This window comes from Chrysoperla carnea, chromosome 1 (genome assembly GCF_905475395.1).
Source record: "Chrysoperla carnea chromosome 1, inChrCarn1.1, whole genome shotgun sequence".
In the NCBI taxonomy this organism is placed as follows: Eukaryota; Metazoa; Arthropoda; class Insecta; order Neuroptera; family Chrysopidae; genus Chrysoperla; species Chrysoperla carnea.
The window spans coordinates 53,340,891-53,367,067 of NC_058337.1; the positions used below are offsets into that span (position 1 = coordinate 53,340,891).

Below are 26,177 nucleotides of genomic sequence, written 5' to 3' on the forward strand. Positions count from 1 at the left end.
GGTTGAGTGAAAAAAATCGACTATTATTTTTTTACTTTCAGTGCCGAAAAATTAGGCAATGCACCTCTACAAAATTATCTCCAAATATGAGCTCTTAATGTTAATAGGAAGGCCCCCCTTATCAAAGTTTTCCATTTTTACCTCAATTCCAAATGAAAAAATTCATACCTTGCCATTAGTTGAATCTACAGCAGTCTTAACACATAATTTTGTAGAAAATTGAACGCTCTACAAAAGAGGTTTCTTGCACTTTTTCGACTAATCTAACCATTTGAAAGATATTGAAGGAAAAATTTAAAAAGGTGAAGAACAAATTTTTTCTTCCTAATTTTATAACTTAATCTATATACAGAATGTTTGATTTACATCTATGCATATAAATATCACGAGTATGACAGAGTACATGCGTATAGATGCATATAGATGATATATGAAATTGCAAAAGTGATTGTATCGTGGCTTATCTGTTGTAGTTCATCTATTCAACTAAGAAACTCCCACTCTCGTACCGTTTTACAGTAAAAAAAATTGAAGTTTTCATCACAACTTTATAGAGATTGATAGCTTTTTGGATTACAGTCAGAATCAAAATATGTTTCCAAAATTCCAACAAGATCACTTGAAAAAATTTCATCACTGCTCTTAAAATATCTTGAGCTGGAAAATTCCTACAAAACCGGAGTATATGAAAAACATAAATAAAATAATTATTTTCGAAATGTAATAATTAAAAAGAGAAATTTATGTGTTAACACTCTGTATATGTCATTAAATGCATACAAAAAATTTAATATAAAGATGTTATACAAAAAACTCGACAAATTGAAATATACATTGGTCAAGCGTCAGTTTAATCCCATTCAAATAAGGGTTCGTCTGTTATAGAGATGTTTGAATGGTAGGGCTATTACCTTGGTCAACAATTAATCTTTAATTGTTATAACCCTAATTAGGTATAGTTGATCATCATTTAAGCCTCTTAAATTTTACTGTTTAATTAATTTTATCGAATTAATTTAAAATGATTTCGCTTTTAAGTAAAGGTATTATCATTGAATGAATGATTTGACAACATATCAGGGGTTTTACAGTAACTTAATCGACTGTATCGGTCTATTTTAAATAATATGCATATATAAAAATATGCAGCTATTCGGTTTTCTGACAAAGGCTTGATCGATTCGAACAATTCTTTTTTTGATATGTTATTAATAATTCCAGGACAGTTAAGCAACCAAAGTATTAGGGAAAACTTGAAAGAATAGTCTGAAATGAAGGAAAATCAAATTTTTAAAAGTATCTATGAACAATGGTAAAAAATTGTCAAATATCAGAATTTTTTATTCTGATCTTTGCTAAGAGAATTTTGATTCTGATATATATTAAAAGGTTTAAATTATTGTATAAGCTTTTTGTTTTGATAACTACTCCAATAAGTTCGAATTTTTTATTGTATTTTCAGTAACCACTACATAATTTTTTTTTTTTTTTTTGGTTTGTTAATTTTTGATTACTTAATTTTGGTAACTTGTAAATATATTTACGAATTTTGATTGTATTTTCAATAACCATAAGAAATTATTTTAGGTCCAAGCAATTTTTTAAAATTTTATGCTATTTGATGTTAGATCAGACCAGAAACAAAGGAGTAAATTTATATATATTTTTTGATCAAATCAACCATCTTCATATACACTTTAAGGAAAATTGATGATAATTTGCTTACGTTGTTTATTTTTTACTGGCTGAAAAATTTAATTAGGAGCGCAGTTAATTGACTAAGAAATGGAAAAAAAATCTGTATTTAGCGGGGCCAAGCATATTATACGTTTGCATGAATAAGAGCCGTATGCAAGCGCAGCGCTGATGACCCAAGTCAAGCCGAACGCGATCTTAACTGTTCAAGAGATGAAAGTGAGGTTTATGCTTAGCTGGCCAGCTAAACAGGTCCAAGCATAGTATAGCTATTAATGAATTTCAGCTGTTTGCGAGCGCAATGAACTTCAAGAGATACTAGTTAAAGTTGTGCTTAACATGCGAGCTAAGAGGGGGCTTTCTAGCCGGTGGACCAACTGGACTTAGCAAGCGGACTAAGCATAGTACAGCTATTAATGAATTGGAGTACGTTAAATAAGAATAATAATCGCTGATCAAAAGTGATAATAATCAAAAAAAATGTAGATGAAACGAAGTTCATTGGGTCATCCAGTTGAAATTATAAATTAAAGAAATACTACTTGCTCTTTATTTAATTATGTTAACTACCTTGTTAGTAACATTTTATTACATGCTAGCTGTTTCCTGCAATGCAATGCACATACTTTCGTGCTAATTATCACGCAAGTGACACTTATCACTTTAAGGCGCTTATACCAACGATATAGTAATTCATTAACAGTATACAGTTACGAAGAAATCGTTAACTTTCCTTAGGAAACTTCGACTTTATTCATAGAATTTTATATGTAGGTACAAAGAATATTATGCAATAAAAGTTACCTAGTTACTTTTTATAACAGCTTAACTTATTTTACCGTGACTAATATCACCATAATTATAAAAAATGGAGTATTTCTTAAATTTTATAAATAAAATTTTCTTACTTTGCAAATTTTATCATCGTAGGTATTCATAAAAATTATTTTTGACATTTTGATTAGGTATTGGTTCAATTATAATTATGTAAAAAAATTAAATTGTATGATATTTATTTGATAACAAAGTAAACATTTGAAAATTAATTATCACTGGTCAACACAAATTTTTAACAGAAGCAAGAGTTTATGTTTTTGTGAAAGGTTTTTGATGTTCTTGATAGCACGTCACGTTTTGGAAAAATTCGCCCCTTACTTATGGAACTTTGTTTTTCCCCTAAATTCGAAGTTCGTTTAACAAAAATTTACGCCAATGGTAAATACCATTCATGCCCCTCCAAAAGTCAATTTTAATTTTTTCCAGGAAATGGAATGAATAGGTAATCTATATAATACGATTTCTCAAAGAGCAAAAAGGATACTGGATGGATTAAAAAAGAGTTTAAAGGAAAAGAATAGGAAAGGAAGTCTTCCAATTTTAATATGAAAAAAGAATTACATATTGGCGTTGAGGAATTTCGAACACGGATTTTTCGAAAACTGTATGCATAAGAGAAATTCTGAAGACAAATTCAACACCCCAAAAACTATAAGAAATGTCCTATTCCGTCAATGTAACAAAAAGAAATCAAATTTTCTTGAGCAATGTTATTCTTCTAGAAAGTTTTCTTATAAATGTTTATTAAGCCCTGTTAATTATATCGAAATTGTCATTAGGAAAGCTTAAGGTGGTTGTCTTTGTATAATATTGTAAAAATATTGTACTACATCATACAGCAGTGGTATGTACGTATAGATATGTTTAGCACACTCGAATAAGTATTAATTTTAACATGCTTTTAACTCAACTGTCCATTTATCACGTATTCTGTATGATAATAGCATGATGATAAACATCTGTAATTCTGTATATAATAGACATCTCTCTTACACTTACTTATACTCTAAATATAATTGTTTCTGTTATACAAACCATTTCAATAACTTTGAGTGACTATATCTCGAGAATGAAGCGGTCAATAGTTTTGGTTTGCGCCCAAATTAGGGCTCAGATACAAAATTGGTAAATAACCTTTTCCTTCGTCTTTATTAAATTTATTCTGTAGGCCAACGGTCTGCTGTCAATAACAGAACACCGTATATATTATACAATTTTTGTAATTGGGATAAGATGAATTTAAAAGGCCTTCAAATAATTTCACTGCATATTTTCTTGTATTTCACATAAATGTGATTATTACTAATAAATATGCCAACACTCTATACAGTTTTCTTCTGGAATTGAAAAATCTACACTTCATTTTTTTATATTGATTTTGATAATATATAGTAATAAAAATTATCGACTTGAAATATTATTTTAATATTGAGGAAATTTTATGAGCATAATAAAATTTGGCAATCATTTTATCGAAAAAAAATTTATTACTAAAACGAAAATTAAAATAAGACATATATAATTCGACTTTTTTGAAATTTATTAAAAAGAAAATATCTTAAAATCCAATATGGTCAAGTTTCTGGTTTAGTAGGAAATATATTTCAAAATTTGTTCTCAAAAATATTTTGACGACATTGAAGTATCCACTTCATTATCGAATTGAGTGTCAAAATATATTTCATATACGTTTCTAAGACATGGAAGTCATTTAGAGGTTAAACGAAAATGAAATTTTAGATAAAGCGAAAAATAGTTATATAAAGATTATGAAATATGAGTCTACTCTCGTATAGTTCTATATCGTACAAAATATTTTAAGTAGTATTATTCAAAAATATTTGTACGGTATTATAAAAGATATTTCTATTAATACAATTATTTTGTATTAAATTATTGTGCTTTGTGAAAAGCATAATGTTATATCCAAGTTTTTTTAACGTTTGGTTTGCTCGAAAGGAATTTCTATGACCTAAATTGTCAATATATATCCAATTTTATTTTCTAAATATAGAATATATTTTTATTTAAAATTAAAATAAACTTTTTCATTTAAAATGTCATCCATAAGTTTGGTTTCTTTTTCACTGTTAACACAGACTAGGTACTAAAGAAATGTGACATCTTTTTAATTTTTCGTACATTGGAATGAGCAGCTTCCATTGTTACACAAAAATAATTCTGATGACAGCCCAATATTATTATATGATGTAGATGTGTCTGATATAGTGGTATAATATGGGAATTTAAAAAAATCTTGAGTTGAATATTTCAAAAAACATTGTTTTTTTTCCCGCTTTTGGAGGATAAATAAAGTTAAGTTTGGTAATAGGGAAAATTTATATATAACAAGTGAAAACAAACAATTGACTGAGTTAATTGTTGAAATACCATGCATAGTCAGTGTTGATTTCTTTATCACATAACACATACAAACATGTGACACATACATAACTAATAAAGTATAGTACATATGTAAATGACTTTATAGGTTTCTGCATTACCGACCGACATTTAGTGTATAGTTTGTACACATATTATAAAATTTCGGCCTAATTGGCACCCTCACGGGTAAACAGTGATGTTTACGAAAAAATGTTTCAAACAAAAGTTGTTTAGTTTTTGATAAGGAACATTTTTTACATTTAAACTTTTGTTCTATCTCTAACGGTTTATAAGATGGGTCCTACGGACCCAAGACCCAATTGACCTATGATGCTCATTTACGAACTTGACCTCACTTTTTACGTCCTGAGTACGCTGTAAAAATTTCAGCTCAATATCTTTTTTCGTTTTTGAGTTATCGTGTCCACAGACGGACGGACGGACGGACAACCGGAAATGGACTAATTAGGTGATTCTATGAACACCTATGACAAAATTTTTTTCCTAGCATCATTATTTTTAAGCGTTACAAACTTGTGACTTAACTTAATATACTATGTATATTTCATATATGCATGGTATAATAATTTATAGTGGCGACTCCAGTGTCCAAAATTATATTAATTTTTTAACATCAAAAAATATAAGTTTAAGAGTACAAGCTCATTTCACCCAAAAAATTTTAGTATGGGCTTGTAGTTTACTACAATAAAAGTCTGCTTTCTCCTCATTAAACTATAATTCAATTTTTCTTCGATGACCATACTATGAAATTTTAGTACGAATGAATTGCATTACAGAATGTTTTCAAGAATTTGGTGTAAGTTACCTTTTTGATTTAAACAACTATATTAGGCAATAAAAGAAAATTGCATATTAGTTTAAATAGTTGTAAAGTAAATTGAAAAAGATAATAAAAAGTTTAAGTAGTTTGAGCGATCCGTTTTATGGAATTGTTTTTAAAACAGTCATAAAACAAAATCAAATTTTTACTAGTTTACATTTAAGGAAGTTGCGGACAAATCATTCACAATAGGAAAACAAAATGTAATAAACACATGCAGTTTTAGTGTCCGAAACTAAAAAGGATAGAGTTTGGCAAATTTGAAGGTGTATTTATAATCCCACCTGAACAAATTTAGGGGGAATAAAAAATCACTCCCTAAATACGATCTGTTCGTAACGGAAATAAATTACTCCATTTCGGTACCATTGGCAAGTACAAATTTACATTCAGCCATATAGTTTCCGGGAAAATCATGCTAAATGAGAACCCACTATTGTGGAAGCTTTTGCAGATCATGTTCTTTACGGCAGATTTCTATAGTTATTTTGTACTTTGCTCAAATCCCCCGAAGTGATCTGTGTCTGCCATCAGTGGACAGAGTTTTTTAAAAGCTACTGTATAATCAAAAATACAGCATGTTGGTTTTGGTTCATCGTCATGGTGAGTAACTAATGATGTACCTAGGTATTGGTAATCACAAATATCCATAGATTGACTGATCTTTAAAAATTATAATAGCAGTTAAAAGATGGTGGTGTGAGTATACGGATTTTTATCCAAAGGTATAATACTTAAGGGAAGCTTCTAAGTGATTTTCAGATTGAAGGTGTTATTTTGCAGTCGTAGAAAAATTATGAACACTGTTGTAACTGGTATCGTTTCAGATGGGTTTATTGTTGGCAAATAGTAGACAAGGGAAAAAAACATCCCATTGCTGTGTTTGCAATCTGTCAGCCAATATTATGAATCAGATCGTTTTGTAGTGAATTTACGATAGACTTTATCTTTAGTTTGTATTAATTGAAAATTCAGTGTACAACGACCTTTTAAGATCACTCGTTTTTTATCATCGAAAGGGAGTTTTGAAAACGCATAATTTTTTTTTTCTATATACACCACCTGAACAAGTTTGGCAGTGAATATTATCCATTTTTCTCTATTATCAGAGTTAAAATCTTAAACAACTGATAATATAGCCACAAACAACCAAAACAATCAATATTCGACTCGACTTAGTATAAAAACAATAAGACAAAAATAATAGTGCTCTATGTGCGTCGACCACTAATCGTTATAAATTATGAAGATCAACAATTATGTAGAGTAGGTTGTGTCTTTCTGTCTATATGTAATGCATGCCATTGTCTGTCATGTTGAACTTGAAAAATTGTAGATTTTAATTATTAAATTCGGTGCTTTTCACTGTCGTTATTGAATTGCTGGTTTTTTGTTTTGAATAATATAAATATCTGTGAATTTAAGAAAGAACACCAAGTATAATTAATAATATTTGGCGCGTTCCCCGAGGACATCCGTTAGATGTATTAAGTACTTAAACAAATGTCGCAAATTATACGAGAAACAGTTTTCTCACCTGATATTAACAAAATTGTAATGAAAACTAAACTAAAAAACGCAGGAACATCCTTAAAATTCGATAAAATTGTTTTGATGTTTATATGAAGAAATGTTTGTCACGTAATAAAGTCAAATACTCAGTATAAGTACTAAACAAACTAATTCCCTTGTCAATTTTGAAAATGCTCGTAATAAATCCTTGACTTTAAATGACATATATATAAGAAACACGCTACGACCGACCATGGCTGGTTATATCGCATCGTTACGTATCGATACAATAAGAAGAAATTGAAGTCCATAATATATACGAACATACAAGTATACTCAAAATATTACAGTAAGATGGAGTACCAAGAGTACAATGTATATATATACCGTCATACATTCTCATATTTTCTACTGCTGTCTGGTGACACCTTATTTCAGGTTTTAGCAGAACGTTAATTGTTGAGAAGGTCAAGTTTGAAAACACCCTCAACGATGTCCCTCGACGCACGGACGTGTCAAAAGTTTAAATAATTTTTTTTTTTTATTTACTCATTATCAAAATATAAATAAACAATTAAATCATCCCATGTATAAATTTGACTTGTCATAGACAGCTTCTATTTTCTGCTACTTGACAGCACTAGAATCAGTTCCCATGGCGAGCCAACATTCTTCCCATCACTAGTAGGTATTACACCTCTTTTATTATTTTATTAATTTAATGTTAAAATATTTTTTATTACAAGCTTTTATTCAACTTGTTTTATATGTCGATCTATCTGGTTTAACCTTTTGAGCACCAACCTTTGATATAAATGCTCGCGATATCCTGCGTAAAAGATTGCTAGACTCTTTTTTATGACAAAAAATGTGATACTTCTATTTATTTTTTCTACTAGCCTACAAAACAGATGTCAAAATAAGCTGGCCGGTATATTCAAATCCACACTAGGCTTAAATCCAGTCGGTCAAAAATATGTTAAATTTTGTAAATCTTTCATTTGATATTTGATGTTAAATTGTGTATTTGAAAATAAAAAAACTTCTTGTAATAGAAGGCTGAAAATCGTAGGAGCTTTATAAGTTTAATGACAAAACATTTAAACTTGGAGACATTGATACAAAATTTTAAGTTATTTGCTTCCATTTACGTTTATAACTGATTACGAGTAAATTAACACTTTAAATACGAGTCTATGCGTAAACTATATGGGACCTCTTGTTAAGTGCAATTAGAATAAATTATATATTAGCATGTCGATAAACTTTCAAATGTCAATGAACTTTCATTTTAAAAAAATTTCAAATTTCGATCGAATTAATATTTTGTTTGCTAGAGCTAGCAAAAGACACGTCATTACCAAGGTCATTTTCGATAATTATTGAGTAGACTCAATGGCCTTTCAATTAATTTTTGTCTAATTCGATCATTAATACTCAAAAATTGGTAGTTTTCAAAACTGTCCTATTCCATCAAGCCTCATAACAGATTAGATTTGATAACATTTTTAGCAAGACGGTATAAGAAGGACTCAACATATTTTATTACAATCGCCAAAGGATATGGAAATTTTTTTTTACCTTCAGGAGTAATCAAAAGGTATGTTTATATTCTTTTATTATTTATTCAAATTTTGACATTGTTTTCTTTTCTTATTTTATTTTCAACTTTATTTATGAATTTACAAAATTAATCCTTATGGAACAACTTGTATATAGTTCTTTAATATCCGTTCCCAAAACTGTAATGAAAAAATATGAGATCATATTTTTCAAATCAAATCAAACTATTTTTACTATTGTTTCTGTAGACTTTATTCTATGTACCGGATGGCCCGGCCATTCTACTGTATATTTTAGCAGTTGTAAACCAGTAGGTGATACGTAAAAAGATAATAAATATGTACCGCCTGTCAATAATTGGTACTCTAAAGTGTTAAATTTCACAAAATTCGCGAAGTTTGTAATAACTTCCAATAAGTTCTACAATCCGGCGCTCGTATATGAAAAATACGAAAATGGTGCATGGTTAAAATCAATCATGTTCTACAATTTTCTTTATTGTCAAACACACCTATAACAATTCTCTAAGAAAGATATTTAATTCTCTTATATATCACAATTTCTAAGGTTTTACAGGCTACATAGATTTCACAAAAACTTCGCTGGGAACGAGCTTGAGATTAGTCAATATTTTCGAAGGTAAATACATTAAAAAAAATTTTAAAATTTGTTATTGATAAACTTAGGCGATGTTACCTAATTAATGCTTTTTATTTTGAACAGGAAATAGCATATTTAAATAGTCAGATAAATATATGCAGATAAATAAATCAAACGAACAGTTGTTACCCGCAGTATGCATGTCACCGTTGTTGTTTCAGGTGTAATGGTTGGCTGATAAGTCCCCGGTCTGACACATAAATGGCGTCGCTAGTATTAAATGCATATTATTTTTATATAGTACCAACCTTCAAATGATTCGTGTCAAAATTTGACGTCTGTAAGTCAATTAGTTTGTGAGATAGAGCGTCTTTTGTGAAGCAACTTTTGTTATTGTGAAAAAAATGGAAAAAATGGAATTTCGTGTTTTGATAAAATACTGTTTTCTGAAGGGAAAAAATACAGAGTCCGGAAACTCATTATCAAGCCAAGTTTTTGCTTCCACTGTATTTTTTCCCTTCAGAAAACAGTATTTTATCAAAACACGAAATTCCTTTTTTTCCATTTTTTTCACAATAACAAAAGTTGCTTCACAAAAGACGCTCTATCTCACAAACTAATTGACTTACAGACGTCAAATTTTGACACGAATCATTTGAAGGTTGGTACTATATAAAAATAATATGCATTTAATACTAGCGACGCCATTTATGTGTCAGACCGGGGACTTATCAGCCAACCTATTATTTGTAACTACAAATAGGCACTATTTATTCATAGAAATTTTATGATTGATCATATACGTCTGGCAATCATATTTGATGGGTTTATTGCAGAAACGGAGCACAGCTGCTTCGTTGGAAAACCTGCTTCTCGAACCTTTTCTCTTTCATGGATCATGTAGGTACACGAGTTTATGATTTTACTCAAAACAGTAACTCAAAAATTAATTTGACTTTTTCGAAGAAAGTTCAAATTTCTTCGCCTCTCTAGCCCAACGCGATGGCCTAGGAGGTGATGACGGATATCAATTCAAAGAGTAGATTTTACAGTTTCACACGCTTTGAGTCATTTTCTTTCGTCGGATCATGTGTTAGGGACGTCAATTTTTTACAAGAGAAGTGTTTCATTCAAAATTAAAATGAGAGTAACCTTGAGTGTCAGTTTTTATGACTGCTCTTCTGCACTACCGTCATCACGGTAATTTAGAATGGAAAGGGATATCGAGCGGAAATTTTTGTAGCTTGCTCAGGAATTGGGTCTTGGTAAATTGGGTCTTGTAAACCGTAAAGAGATTGAACAAAAGTTTACATACAAAAATAAACAACTTTTGTTTGAAATAATATTTCGAAAATATCTTTATTTTCCTATGAGTGTCCAAATTAGTGCAAAAATTTAGTTTCCATTTTGTCCAAAATTTTAAAAGATAGATATTTGAAAAATGGTAGGTACCTTCAAAAAGTGAATCTTCATTTTAAAGGGTATTACAACAGTAAGTTCAGTCAATGGTTTATTTTCACCTTCATTTTTTTTTTTTAAATTCTTTATTTAAAAATATTATATGTTTGTTTAAAAATGGAAAGAATAAGTTGGTTTGTTCTGACTGTAAAAATACAGACTCGGTTTATTCATACAAAGAAAGTGCAAACAGTAATAAATCGCAACTTATACCAAATTAAAAAGTTTTGTAGAAATTTTATATTTCTTAGATAAATGTAAACACCTATTACATATGAAAATAGAAATTTGTCATAATTTTCTAGAAAAATCTACATATAAAAATACCGTATATGTAGAATTCAAAGGGAAAAGTTTTAAATAAATATTACTAGCATAATTTTTCACTAAATAAACTTTTTTACTTCAAATTTTAATAGTGAAATACTTTTTCTGTAAAACAAGTTACATATCTTTAGAAATATTTTCTGTTTCTACATAATGGTTTTTAAAAACAACTTTAAACACTTTTCAGTTAGATGATTATTTTACATTTCTGTTATGGAAACTATATTAAAAGCTTTCCATTTACGTCGCGTCTATTCCTAATGACGAGCGCTTTCGAAATGAATAAAAGCATGTCATTTAGGGAAATGCAACTATAATGGACAACTTCAGGCGTTTTCTTTAGCGATTGATATATCGGTAGAGACGGTACCTCCAAACAAGACGAGATAGCAGATAGCTTTTTATTTTTACAGATGGTGTTCTAGCTATACGATGGTTTAACAAATGGTTTTTAAAATTGAACACTTCTCTGCTATATTCTGTATAATGATATAAAATTAATTTAAAATATACATGGTATTTAAATAATTAAAAATGATTATTGATATTTTCCCTTTTTTTAAAGCTTTAATAAGGCTATTAAAATCATCTTTACCCCCTCTTCATTGAGATAAAAGGTAACACAAGTTGACATATATACAATTTTTCAACTTAAAGTCAATTAAGGGCACATTATCGCTTCAGATTTATTTTGAATTGATTTTTTCTGCTTAAAAAGTCTCAAAAATACCCTCCCGAAAAGGAACACATTTTTGAAGTGAAAATTGCTGAAGGCACGTTGAGCTCTTTTTGGCGAAAAAAATCATGGGGCTGGCGTCATCGTCCATTCATACCATACCGCATTTAAAACTACGATTCTCGCGCGATTACTGAAGTTAAGTAACAGTAAGCACACTTAGTTCTTGGATAGGTGACCGCTTGAAAACACTGTGCCTTATTTTATTATTTATAATAGTTTTTTATACACACGTTTATAATTTCAATTTATAAATTCCGTCGACAGTTCCCATGACTGACTATCTTTTTTTTTTACAAATGACTCCACCAAATGTTTATAGTAGTTTTGAAACTTTTACATTAAATCAAAGTTGAAACATGCGGTTATAAATATTACTTTTCGAAAAAGTATATCAAAAGTCCTTCGAAATAATATTCTCGGCTCATTTAGTTTAAATTTTAACGTGCTTTTGTGTAAAAGGAAAACAAACTGTTCAATGTTCAATAATTTTTCTTTTGTTAAAAAATGGAAGTTAAATTGAATATTTTCTAACTATAAATAGCACGTTTGATTTCTTTTGTGTTCGAAGTTCTTTACATAACATATAGGTATTATGGTATTAGTATTTGACTTGACTATTTAAGAGAAGTTATTCTGTCAAAGTGCCAATACGACCTATTTATACCTATTGATACATAAACTGGCAACGTTTTCTAGAGTTTATTTTAATACAGCTGAATTTTAGATATTAAATCGTTATTTAACTTAGGTAAATGCGTCTCGCTCATGAGAAAGGTTGCGTTAACACGCTGGATTCCCATTAGTCTGGTAAATAAAATTATATTCTTCAATTAAAAAACTAAATATTATTAAAACTACTATGCGGTCGTAAGCAAAACTTTAAAATAAAAACTTTATATTTTTCAGTTAATTTTAAATAGTTGATGATTGGATAGATAAAAAATTACAGAAAACCCCCACTTCGCCGGGAATCGGAGAAAGAAAGTCGGACGTCACGGAATTATTGAAAGTATATGAACTTTGTATTTTTTACTAAATCTTTGAGATGACGTCGAGGATGTTATTCGTCAACTCAATTATTTACCTTAAGTCCGCACAACTGCAGCCACGCTGAAATGGTATGAAAACGTTTTTCTTGAAATATTAGAATATTATCTAGCGCGATGTTAGCAACTGCAAAACTGTCTAGCAAATATAATGTAATTGCTATAAGGGCTTGAAAAATTCTTTTAAAAAAAATTATCTTAAAATGATTTTTAAATCAACAATTTTCGCAGCTTTGTTCAGGTGTTCAGGAATGTGCAGAAGGGAGCACAGTATACGCAACCACCTTCAGGTGCCTGACATACTTTATTATATACTTAATTTCAATAAGATATATTCCAGATGTAGATAGATGTAAAATCTACTTCTCCTGAGATTGTCAGCTCTTATACCAAATACTCTTTAAAGCTTCAATAACATAAGCAATAATAATAATCACTATATATGAGCAATATCCGTTAAATATTCGGTTGGATAAATGCATTGTAATTGTGTGCAAATATTTTTATGTTTTCTATGGTTCACATACATCCATTTGGCAATGAATCAAAAATTTGTTAATTTTAACACAAATATCAATGGTTATTTTTTTGGATTATAATGTTGTAAATGCTGATTTTACTGGGTGGATTGTAAAATGCTGATGTCAGTCAGATCACGAACTTCAGAACTCTAATACAAATCTTTGCGAATGAGACTTTCTCTTTCTTAAAGCTCTGAAAAGTAAAATGTTCGACATGCATAACTAAGCCAATATAAAATTCAATAAGTGTGCTCATTAATGGCATTATATGCTAGCGTGCATCTTGTTTAATACAGCCCGGCCACAAATTTTAACAGATAATAACTAGTGATATTTAAAAAAAAAAAATTTTCATACAAAATTTACAAAAAATTACTGCAACAACAATCAATTGTACACAAGCCTATTGGCTTATCCCCACCTTGTGTAAATTGTCGAATGGTTCTGCAACGCCCATTTAGCAGACAAGCGGTTCTAAAATATGAAGAATTATTCGGCACCTGGCATGCATGCTGATTCCAACAATTGGTAGAAACGTTTACCACCAACACAAACACATCTTGTCAGGCACTTTACTTGATATATCCTTGGATACGAAACCTTTCCAAGTTTTCAGAAGGTAGAACAGATTTGATTCTCAACAAAGGAGATCTTACAGTTCCGAGCAATTATTGTATAGTTGCATGTCTGAATTCCGTACAAACCGTTCATCTCCATTCTCAATGAAGACATATCCATAACCATGAAACCGATTTGGTAGAAGATATACGAGCAATGCGGCTCCAAACGATATCAGGTTGCAGAGATAAACCCGTAGAAATCAAAGAGCTGAGTATGACTTGGATTGAATATAGGAAAGTATTTGATCCTACCTTTCAACAACTCATATTGGTTCTGCTCAAATTCACCGATATGATCAGATGCGTCGAAAAACTGGTACCACTCTTGAAGACCAAAATTTGATCTGGTAAACGCACTGTCTCAACAGAACTGGTAACATTTAAGCGTGGTGTCTATCAAAACGACAGTCTTTGCCCGCTTATATTTTGCATCCTTCTAATGCCCCTATCCTTCCACTTGCGAAAAAAATCTATTCTACTTAGCTCATCAATACCTCCCACGTCACTAAGATAGTAGAGGTCTCCTGTCCGTCGAATGTATATTTGATAGAATAATTTTAGGTATAGCTTGTCAAGTCACCACTAAGTCTGATTCACTTATGGTAAAGCAAACTTTTTTCTGCAGTACAACACGCAGCGACCCAATTAGGCCTTGTTTTTGATATAACTTATCGTAATATCAAATTTGTAATTTTACTTTGTAAAGACTTAGACTTCAATTAGGTGTATTAGTTACCAATATTTATGGTTCAACTTCTATCTTTATCTAAACTAAAGGAATTATGAACATTTTGAAAAATTGTTAATACAACCTTTAAAATCACAACAATTTGTGAAGGTTTATGACTGACTAATGGTTCTCCCTATATAATGAAATTTATTTTGGCTCCATTACTTATCAGATTTTTTTGCATATCACTGCATCATATAACATTCTGAGTGTACTATGAACAATGATTTGTGAATTAAATCGATTAAACTGCAATTCATAAACAACTGTAATCTTCTCAATTATATATTTTTTAAATGAAATATATTTTTAACTTTCTGATACAAAGTGATCCTTTACATTCTGAAAATCGAAATAATTAAAAGTGTATGATACATAAAAGTTTTGAGGCGCTTCCACTATCTCTTTTAAACTCTTTATTTAAAAATTTCATCAATCTGTCAGAAAAATTCCCGAATAAAATCTTTAATATTTCGCCGGCGACAGAGCAAGTAACAACTTTTTATATCAATAAATTCATTCAACAGCTGACCGTGAGTTTCATAATCTGATAAAGTTGAATAAAATAAAAGTAAAAAAGTCAAAGCTATCAACTAGTTAGTTAAACAGCACAAAACTCTGAAACTGGTTTCTAAAATTTCTACTACTATCGAAAACGTATTTTCCGTGCTTTCATGTAAAAAGTTAATTTCAATGTGTTAAGTTAAAGTTACTTTGATATACATTCTAATCTAAAATACGGATTATACTTTTGGCAGAAAACTTGTAAATCACAGCTATTTTATATTTTCGTTAGATAACTAAAGTTTCGTTTTTGTTTAAAAGTAGGTAAACATAAAAGTTCTTTTTCTATGAAAAATATGCCTAATCCTGCTATTTTTTTTAAATAAACAGGCAACTTTTGTATCATCCTCTAAAAACTTTGATATAGGAGGTAAAAGATTTTTATCAGAGAGGTGTTCCAATTCAAAAAATAAGGATAATATTAATATTTAGGTAATTAAAGTTTTGACAAAACCTTATGCAAACATTATGTAAAAATTTAAAAAAAAAATATAATTTTGTGGCTTTCGGAAAAATTTTGATAGAAATCATGAACCACTCCAATATATATACTAACTTCCATCCAAAAAATCTGTCAAATGTGGCACTCTTGTAACATCCCTTAATTAAAATATTTAAATATAAAGTTTTTAATTATAAATATAAAGTTATCACTTATGTTGTTGGTTTAATTGTTTTTTATATTCTACAAAAGTTGTAGTAATTATCAGCTGGAAGAATTATTATAGTTGTGTACCAGTAGGTAATTCGATTTGAATGTTATATCTACACATATTTTCAACCCTTAAATGATCACCACATCTCTTATCAATTTATAAGTTTCAAGATTACAACAGCTCAATCTGTATTTTTTTTAAAAGTATTTTAACACTTCATGCGCTTTACTTCGACAAAAACTAATTGTTTATAAAAGTAATTTTGTAGAACCAACTTGCAAAATAAAGCACAAAAATGAAAAAAATAATTTTAAAGTAAATACTCCAATCAATAATTTCCTTAAGTAGGTAAGCATAATTGCTCACAAAGAAATTATCTATTTATTTGACTATATGGAATATTTCTTATTAACTTTACATTCTTTTAGACTTTTTTCGCTAATAAATATAGTCACTTACACGTATTAATCCATATCTTAATACTTTGAGAGTATTTTCTTTCAAACAAACAAAAATTTTCTAAATCAATTTTACATTAAAAAACAAGTGAAAGCAAACAATTGACTTAGTTAGTTATTGAAATACCATGTTTAGACAGTATTGATTAGGTATTAGGTTTTTGAGCTATCGTGTTGTCAGACAGACAGATGTACAGACGTACAACCGAAAATGGACTAATTAGGTGATTTTATGAACATCTATACCAAATTTATGTTCATAGCATCAATATTTTTAGGCGTTACAAACTTGGGCCTAAACTTAGTATACCTTGCTATATTTCATATATGCATGGTATAAAAATACATACAGGCGAACATACAATTTCCTCTTTTTCGGTTTAAGAAGTCGGTTTAACAAGGTGCTCTGTATATTACACTTTTGTAATGAGCGAATTTAACATCCCATTTAATATTGAACAGCCCACGATTTTAAACAATAAACTATCATTGAAATCAAAATTACATTATATGAGTGCATCAGGTTTAACAACACCAAGTGTTGCAACATATCAACCATAAAAACCATTAAAATTTAAATCGAATTTTACGCCGATATATCGGCTATAAAGAACATCCCACGATTTTAAACATTGAACTGTCATTGAAATGAAAGTTTCATTTACACATTTTTCAGTTAAACAAACCAACATCATGAAAATGGAAAAGTCTTGACCGATTCCATATACAAATGAACTTACACAAATATGAGTGCATCGGTTTTAACAACAGCCAGTGTTGCGACATATATAAAGTGTATTAAAATCAAATAAAAGGTTTTCCATTAAGAGTCTTTAAACTTAAGTTGTATGTAACATAACTTTATAATCCCCACCACTAACAAATTTAGAAGTGTTATGTGGTTAATTAACGTGTGTATTTGTTTATGTACATCAAGCTCGCGAATGGTTGAACCGACTTTGATCTGGTCTTATTTTTTTTGAAAGTGATAGAGAGTGTTCTTAGATTCAAGAAAATATGCGCGGTTTGGATATTTCCTCAGGGAAAAAATCACTTTCTTCGATGTTTTAACAGATTTGTTCATAGATTCGTTTCGACCGTGGTTATCAGAAGTGCTAATTATCAAACACATTCACCAATTTATATTAAAATTTAATGTATTTTGCGATTTCTACGATTTAAATCGATGGTTTCCTTAAATTATTTAATACTATGGTCATATACTGTGTTTGATATACTTCGTTGGACACATTTTATGTTTGATATATTGTGTCGTACAAACTTATTTCTACTTATACACCCTATAAGTATAGAGTTGTTTAATAAGATATTACCACGTAAATGGTAACATCTTATTGAGAAATGAGACAGTTTGTCTAAAAAGATGTGATCACTTTAATGTTCTTGAAATAAATTGTCCAACCATAGTGTTGCTACTTTAATGAGTAAGACGCGTTTTTTAAGAACATATTTTACAAGAAATATTTAAAATAACTTATTAGATATAATAAAATATTACACATATATTATTCTTAAAATACACGTCTCACAATGCAACATATTCTTGAAAAATATTTCTCTACCATTTAAGTGGCAACAATTTTTTGGACAAAATATACGTGGTAAACATCTTATTTGGCAACCCTGTATAGTACCTACTAGGATAATCGTATCTTCACTGGGTTGCCAATCAAACTAGCTACCTTTTATATTTTACTAATTGATCATTCTTATATTTATACCATGTATGAAATATATCAAGGTATACAAATTTAGTTCCAAGTTTGTACGGCTTTTTGTATAGGTGTTCATAAAATCAATTAAATAATCCATTTCCGGTTGTCTGTCTGAAATCAAGCTGAAATTTTTAAAGCGTGTTGAACGTAAAAAGTGAGGTCTTGACTAGTAAACCGTTAGAGATATAGGAGAAAAATTTCAATGTAAAAAAGGTTCCTAATAAAAAATAAGCAAATTTTGTTTGAAAAATTTTTTCGCTACCCGTGAGGGGGTAAATAATGTTATAACATTATATAGCATACATTATATGGGAATATCAATTATGTATCTCTCTTTACTTACATTACGTAAAAACAAAACGATTACGTCAACACTGTCAACATTAGGGTATTTCAACAATTATCTCAACTGTTTGTTTACGAAAAATTGCTTTGTCAGCGAAGAAAATACTGGAAAACTCCAAAGCTGTTCCATATGCTTGTTTGTGCGAGGAGTGATCTCATTCCTAGATAGTAGTTGAATCCAAAATAATATTGTATTATCATGAGTCCAACATACTTTCTTTACACCCTGTATATACGAAATATATATCAAGGTATATTCGCATAATTGATTAATTTTCGTTTATTCGCCCGTCCGGCGGTCCGTGATCAGGATACCAAAGGATCGGGAACTCTAAATTGGCAAGAGGTAACAAGCTCAAATTTTGATAGCGTACACAGGACGTAAACTGACTTTGAGTTCGTAAATGAGCTACATAGGTCAAGGTCTTGAGTTCGTAGAATCCATGTTGTAAACTGTAATAGTTAGAACGAAAGTTTCAATATAAAAAATGTTTCTTATAAACAAGTGTACAACTCTTGTTGGGACACTTTTTCGTTGAAACACACATTACTTACTATATACCCGTGACGATGTAAATTAAAGCATAACATTGGTGTCCATTTCCTCCAAAACTATAAAACATAGGCATTTGAAAATTTCCAGTTAGCTTTAACTAGTGGTCTTGTGAAGGATTTTCGAATAATTGTGTTTTTTTAACTCTTCTTATTTATAAAAAACAAGTGAAAACAAACAATTGATTGACGTAATTGTTGAAATACCATGTATAGACAGTGTTGATAACTCTGTCACATTACACATACATATATGTCACACACATATAACTGATATACCCATATAATACATACAGGACAATTTGCGAATAATTTGCCCTCTCATGGATAAACAGTGATGTTTACGAAAAAATATTTTAAACAAAAGTTGTTTATTTTTTTATAAGGAACATTGGTTCTATCTCTAACGGTTTAAAAGATGGGTCCTACGAACCCAAGACCCAATATATGTTACTCATTTACGAACTCGACCTTACTGTTTACGTCCTCAGCTTGATATCTCTTTTCGTTTTTGAGTAATCGTGATGACAGACGGACAGACAGACAGATGACAGACGACAAACAGACGACAACCGGAATTGGACTAATTATAGGTGATGTTATGAACACCTATATCAAAATTCAAAGCATCAATTTTTTTAAGCGTTGCAAACTTTAGACAAAACTTAGTATACCTTGGTATATTTCATATACATGGTATAATAATTGAAGCACTGACATTCAACACTTTCTTTACAGAATATTTCAACAAATAACTCAGTCAATTGCTTGTTTTCACTTATTTACATTATATAATTTGAACGTTAGAACTGAAGATAATCAAAAAATTTTAGAATGATGTGGAAGTTAATATATAAACTGATACATGATCACAAAGCTCACTAATGGTTAAAAAGTAAAATCAACAAAGTCGAATAAGTTAGAGCTAGAGCTTACACTACGTCATGTATGATGTTTGTAAAAACAATTAAAACAATTAAGAGTATTATAAACGTATAAAAATTTTAATTGAAATGTAAAACGTGACTCTGTTCAAAGTACATGTATTAACTTTTTGAATGTTGTGGAATTTTTTTTATATATTATTTATTTAACTATCATCTATCAATCTATCTATCTGTCTATGCTATCTATCTATAATTTCAAATGAAATTGTTTCAGAGATGAAAGATACAGTTCCGTCAAAAAATTGGGTAACATTTAATGACACAGGTCTGCACTAAATTTTTTTTAAGCTGGGATATTTTTGGTTACAAGTTATTACGGTGCGGAACACAAAAATTATATCAATTTCCTTCTATCACGTCAGATTTTCTCGCAAAACTTTTAGAAAAGCTACAAACAAATCGGAAACTCGAATAATTGAAGGAACTAGTAAGGACGATACTGACTCACAAGAATATCTCGAAAAAATATCAGTTTACTTTTTTGGCCTTTGAAACAAGTTTATCTTCTCCTCCGAGCACGTTTTCGATTTTCATCTCCTGTTTCCTGCATGAATAATTACAAACTAATCTGGTAACTTTCATTTAATGGAATCTGATCAATAGACAATTATCAAGACGACGAGTTCCCTCTTGAGTCAGCATCCCACTATTTTCACCCTGAATTCCTCGAGTTTGCAAGAAAACCTAACATGATGATATTTTTTTTAGCATATTACCCAATTTTAATGAGTAAAAATCTATAAGAAGCAGCTTAAAAATTTTGTATAAATTATTTATTGCAAATCTGTATAAGTTTTAATAAATCTGTAAGTTTTTTTGTTTGTTTGTGAATTGTTTTTTATACACGGTGTTCTGTTATTGACTGCAGGTCGGTGTCATCAAATCTCAATTTTCGTATTTTTATTATATTTTTGCAAGAAAACATTAGATTATAAGTAAAAAAACAAAACACGCCTATTGTGACGTAATTTGTTTTTTACTAATAATCTAATGTTTTCTTGCAAAAATATAATAAAAATATGAAAAGTGAGATTCGACCTAAGCCAATGAAATAATTTTATAGTTTTTTTTTTCTTCAAAATAATATAATCCAATGAAATCAGTTTATATCCCTCCATTAATCGAATATTATTAAATGAAATTTACTAATATCTACTGATTATCATTGGCTACTGGCTATCGAATGATAGTCAGTTAATGTACAAATTTATCAATTTTTGTCATACCTGCAGCGCCCAAATTAGGGTTAAGATCCAAAATTGGTAAATAACTTTTTCCTTCGTCTTTATGAGCTTATGCTGTAGGCCCACGATCTGTAGTCAATAACAGAACACTGTGTATAGTTTATTCAGTCAAATATAATTTTATTTGTATTTTAAGGAGAAAGTCGTATCGAAAAAACATTAAATTTTTAATCATCTGTTTTATATTGATTGAATCGTTTCAAAAATTCATAATAAATGTTAACCAAAGACAGCAACGAAGAGGACATCTATCAGATCAAACTGTATGGCAGTTAGTTTAACGACCAAATCACTTAAAAAGCAGATTCTGTTGTAAGTCTTTTTTGCTGTTGAGCAAGAGACTGTGAACTGGAAACTATATTCGCAAATCACGTTTTCCTGAAGTAATATTCCGTTGCATTTAAGCTGTCACATCCAGACGCTAACTTATAAGAGTGTTTGTACAACTTATATTAAAATTTTGTAATATAAAGTGGAACAGAGAAATGTGCTATTGAGAAAATAATATAGAACAAAAATCTACACATTTTTCTAATTTTTTATAGAAAAGAAAATTTCATGAATTGTATTGTCAAGAGAAACGCGAATAATCTTATGCCAAAATACATACATGCAGTGTAATTTAAAAAATCAATTTGTGTCTATTTCAGGCTTACAATTTTTTGTTTCAATCATAAAATCAAATTATTATTTCCTATTTTTAATGGTATACTGAAGCTGCAATAATTTAATTTTTTATTTTATCATTATTAGTTATAGCAAATAATCTATATACTATCCGCCCTTTTTTTTCTGTTTCCAAATTCCCAAATCTCTCGTCCATTTTGTATAATCTTTAACTTAAGGAACAATTAGAACACTGCATCTACCCATGAATTCTGAAACGTTAACTATACCTTCTTAGCGTTAGCTTAAATGTAAACAAATCTTATACACTTTAGATCGTAATGTTAAATATTCTAGGCCGCAAAATTTTTTGGATAAATACGCACGAAAGTTTTAATTTATAAAAAAAAAAAATTATACTTACTGATCACAAAGCACGTGTTCTGCAGATGGCTGCGTCAATTTTGAAACAATTGCTATTGGCGATGCAGTAATTAAGGCAAATAACCACACACAACCAATTACAACCAATGCATAACGTTTTGTTAATCGCGGTCTTAACGGCCACATAATTGCAACGTACCGATCAAAACTAATCGCCACTAATGTATATGCACTCACTAACACTGACACAGCTTGCATGTAATTCACAACTGAGCACATTACAGGACCAAATGGCCAATACTGAAAATTCAAAGAAAAAAGATTTACTTATTATTTGTTTATATTTTGTTCGTAATAAGTAAAGATCGAAAAACTAAAAAGATTCCCGTGGTATCATAGCCAGTCGCTATCTTCATTTACAAGTTACAGTTTTTTTTTTTTTTTTTTTTTTTTTTTTTTTTGTAAACAAACATAAAATACTATCTCTCTATAACTCTTTACCAAATTTCCATCTGATACCTAATTTCGAAGATGGAAATGGGTATGGAAAATTTTTTTAATTTGTTCATTCACACACATGAAAGTCAGTAGACCGTAGAAAGTGACACCTAATAATATAATAAGTATAAAACTATAAAATTAATATATTTAATTTAGTTTTATAATAAGTATAAAACTATAATATTTAATTTGGTTTAATTTGTTTTCTTTATTTTTCATCTATTATCCCCCCTTTTTTCGGTTATTATTATACTATTAACACTAAAAATTAGACTTCATATTTTGGATGTTACCAGAAACCCTATTGCTTTTATGTTTGTGTACTCCCTCCCCTTCCACAGAAACAGTCAATATTTTTGTTCTGAACCAAGTAAAGCTACGTTATTGGCAGTTTAACGTCTATAAAAACTTAAAAAAATCAGTTTCAAAAGCTGAAAAACAATGTTAAACAACGAAAAAAGTAGGATAATTTGATTGAATTGAAAAAAGAAAACAAATTAAATCATTTTATAGTTTTTAAGCCCTTCCATATGATTAAGTGACACTTACTACGGTCTACTGACATTCATTGGTGTGTGAATGGACAAATTTTTCCTTACCCATATCTCTAAAATTATCGGGAAGAAATTTGATTAAGAGCTCTTTCGTTCTCTTTTTCAGCTTATTCAGAAAATGTGGAGTTCTCCAATCATACCGTCTTTTCGGCTCGATTCGATTATTTATTGATAATAATGAATATAACTTTAGCAAATTTTCGAAGTTTCAAGAGATTGTTAAGTAGCATATAAATATATATATTTTCTCAATTTTTGGAAAAATGGCTAAAGATATCAAAACTTTTGATCTACATTTTTTTAGGGAAAAAAAATTTCGACAATTATTGTTTGAAACTATTTTTCATAAAGTTGATGGTTTTCGAGATATTAGTCAAAAATAGTTTTTTTTATGTATACAAACCGTTAATTAACGCAACCCTAGCACTTCTAAGATTGCGCGTTAGAAGGGTCTTAAACTAGATACCGAAACTTTGCTTTTTTTTTTGCCTTTGAATAAATTCATAAAATCACTTATTTTCAATTACTATGATTGGCCTAAATATTCCTGTGTTTTTTACAATTTTTACAAAACAGTAGCTATTCTAGAAAACCTGCACTTAGTGTGCAGTTATTTATTCGATACTTTACCAGTTTCAGCACTAAATTATTAGCATAAAGAAAAAAAAAACAGAAATATTTAGTCTTCACATAATAGGTCAGGAATATCTAGTCTTCATTATCGATTTAAGCCAAAAGAAAATGTACTTGTAAATTTACGGTTGTTTCCTATATGGGGCATTATGTGATATCTTACCTGTAAAATCATGACTGCACTTGACGTAAACGGTACACAAAAAACAGTCATTAAAATATCACCAACCGCTAAATTCATAATAAAGTAATTAGTCACTGTACGCATACGCGGTGTAGCTTGTACAATATAACAGACCATGCCATTTCCACATAATGCAATGACAAAGATTGCACCATACATAATATAAACAATAACTTGATAATATGGCGAATTTATTAATGTATCCAGGTTATTATCATCACCAGTACACACTGTATCACTTAAATTATAGAGTGTGTCACTAAAGTTAAGATTTTCTACAGTTTCACTGTAATGTGTGGTAAAATGTAATGTTTCTGATGTTACATCCATTTTTCTTTAATTGGCGATGACTATAATTTATCTCTTTGATAATAGATGTTAATTTAATTTGCGTTTATTATTTTTTTGTTCCATATTTGCCTCTGTTAAACCAATTTTGATCACAAGTTATTATTAAAAATTTCCCTCTTTTTACGTGATTTTAAATATTCTTTCATTTTTTCCATTGTTTTTTGTGTGACTGTTGGATAGTTTTTAGTGAAAACTTCTTGGATAAAATGATGTCATCTGAAACAAACAAAAAGTTCGTAAAAGTTTTGAAAAAACTGAATATATATAACTTTTTAAATTGTATAAGCATGAATTTTTGTTTACTTTGAGTTAAGACATAGTTATTGAAATAAATACCATGATTTACGAAATAAAATTGTTTATAAAGAAATTTTTACTTAAAAAATACATTTAAAAATCATACAGCAGACCTTCATCTCACTAAATATCTATATTTCGATTGCAACACAATCACCGTCAGTAGGTAAGAAATTTATTCATATAGAAAAAAATATTTTCAAGACCACCAGACAGTTTATTTAGTGGATTTGAAAAATTATTTTATCCCCCTATTCCTTCCACGTTTGTAGAATATTATGTTCCCTAACTAGCTTCAATGTCTATTTACCCTATATTTTTGTAGTTCTTGAAAATTTTATGAAAAGAGCACATCAGCAAAGCCTAGACGGTTATTTATCCGGCGTCTTATTCCATTCATAACCTCATGATGTGTACTTCATTATTCAATAAATTTTTCAAACTTACGCCACATAAATGTGTATGTTTTATTTATAATTCAAAACGGGCGGTCTTATTGTAACACCCATTACCTGGACGTGATTTCTTCAAAAGTCTCTTGTAAACAGTATCATAGAATATTTATATGTGCTTGAATCATGGGAAACTCTACTAATTTTCTTACTGACCTACACTTTACTGACATACACTATAGTTTGAAAAATATTTTTTAAGGTGCAAATTTTTATTGTACTAAAAAGTAGAAAATAATTTTATCTATGAGTCATACTCGACTATTTGTAAAAGCTTGAGGCGCTCAATTTAAAATATCAAAAATGAATCGTAACGCCTCATCTACTGGACATGCCTAATTATTTTTCGATTCATTATTGATATTAAGCGCCTCAAGCTTTTACAAATAGTCGGGTATGAGTGACTCATAGATAAAATTATTTTTTCTACTTTTTAGCACAGTAAAAGCTTGTCCCTTAAAAAGTATTTTTTATTAAAATTTTTAATTTAAGACTAAAAAAATGTATATATGTCAAATATGGTGGAAGCGATGGGAAAATCAGGACGCCACCCTACCATGCAGAAAGTGGATCAAATTTGACATGCAGGATTTGATTACAGACAGATAACGGGACAGATGAAACTAAATAAATAATGCTTGTAATAAAATCACATTGACAACCAGTCTTCACCCTGCCTACATTTAAATACAAATATTGCTTATTTTTATCAATATCTGTTTGGTGTTTTTAATCTAGTATCAGAATCTATATCTGGATACTAAAAACAAATAAATTGTATGACATTGGTAATTATTATGATATTGGGGATTAATTTACTGATTCTTGCACTAAAA

The 26,177-nt window shown here is 29.5% G+C and overlaps 1 protein-coding gene across 1 annotated transcript in view; it reads right to left on the minus strand.

The window, feature by feature from the left end:
* The window catches only part of LOC123305828 (RYamide receptor-like), a 185,045-nt gene extending 160,474 nt beyond the window's left edge, over nucleotides 1-24,571 (minus strand). The window contains exons 1-2 of the mRNA XM_044887667.1: nucleotides 24,221-24,571; nucleotides 22,410-22,669 (exon numbers count right to left, since the gene is read on the minus strand). Of these exons, the coding sequence (XP_044743602.1) occupies nucleotides 22,410-22,669; nucleotides 24,221-24,571 (611 nt within the window). The remainder of the gene's footprint in view (nucleotides 1-22,409; nucleotides 22,670-24,220) is intronic.
* Between the last annotated feature and the right edge of the window lie 1,606 nt (nucleotides 24,572-26,177).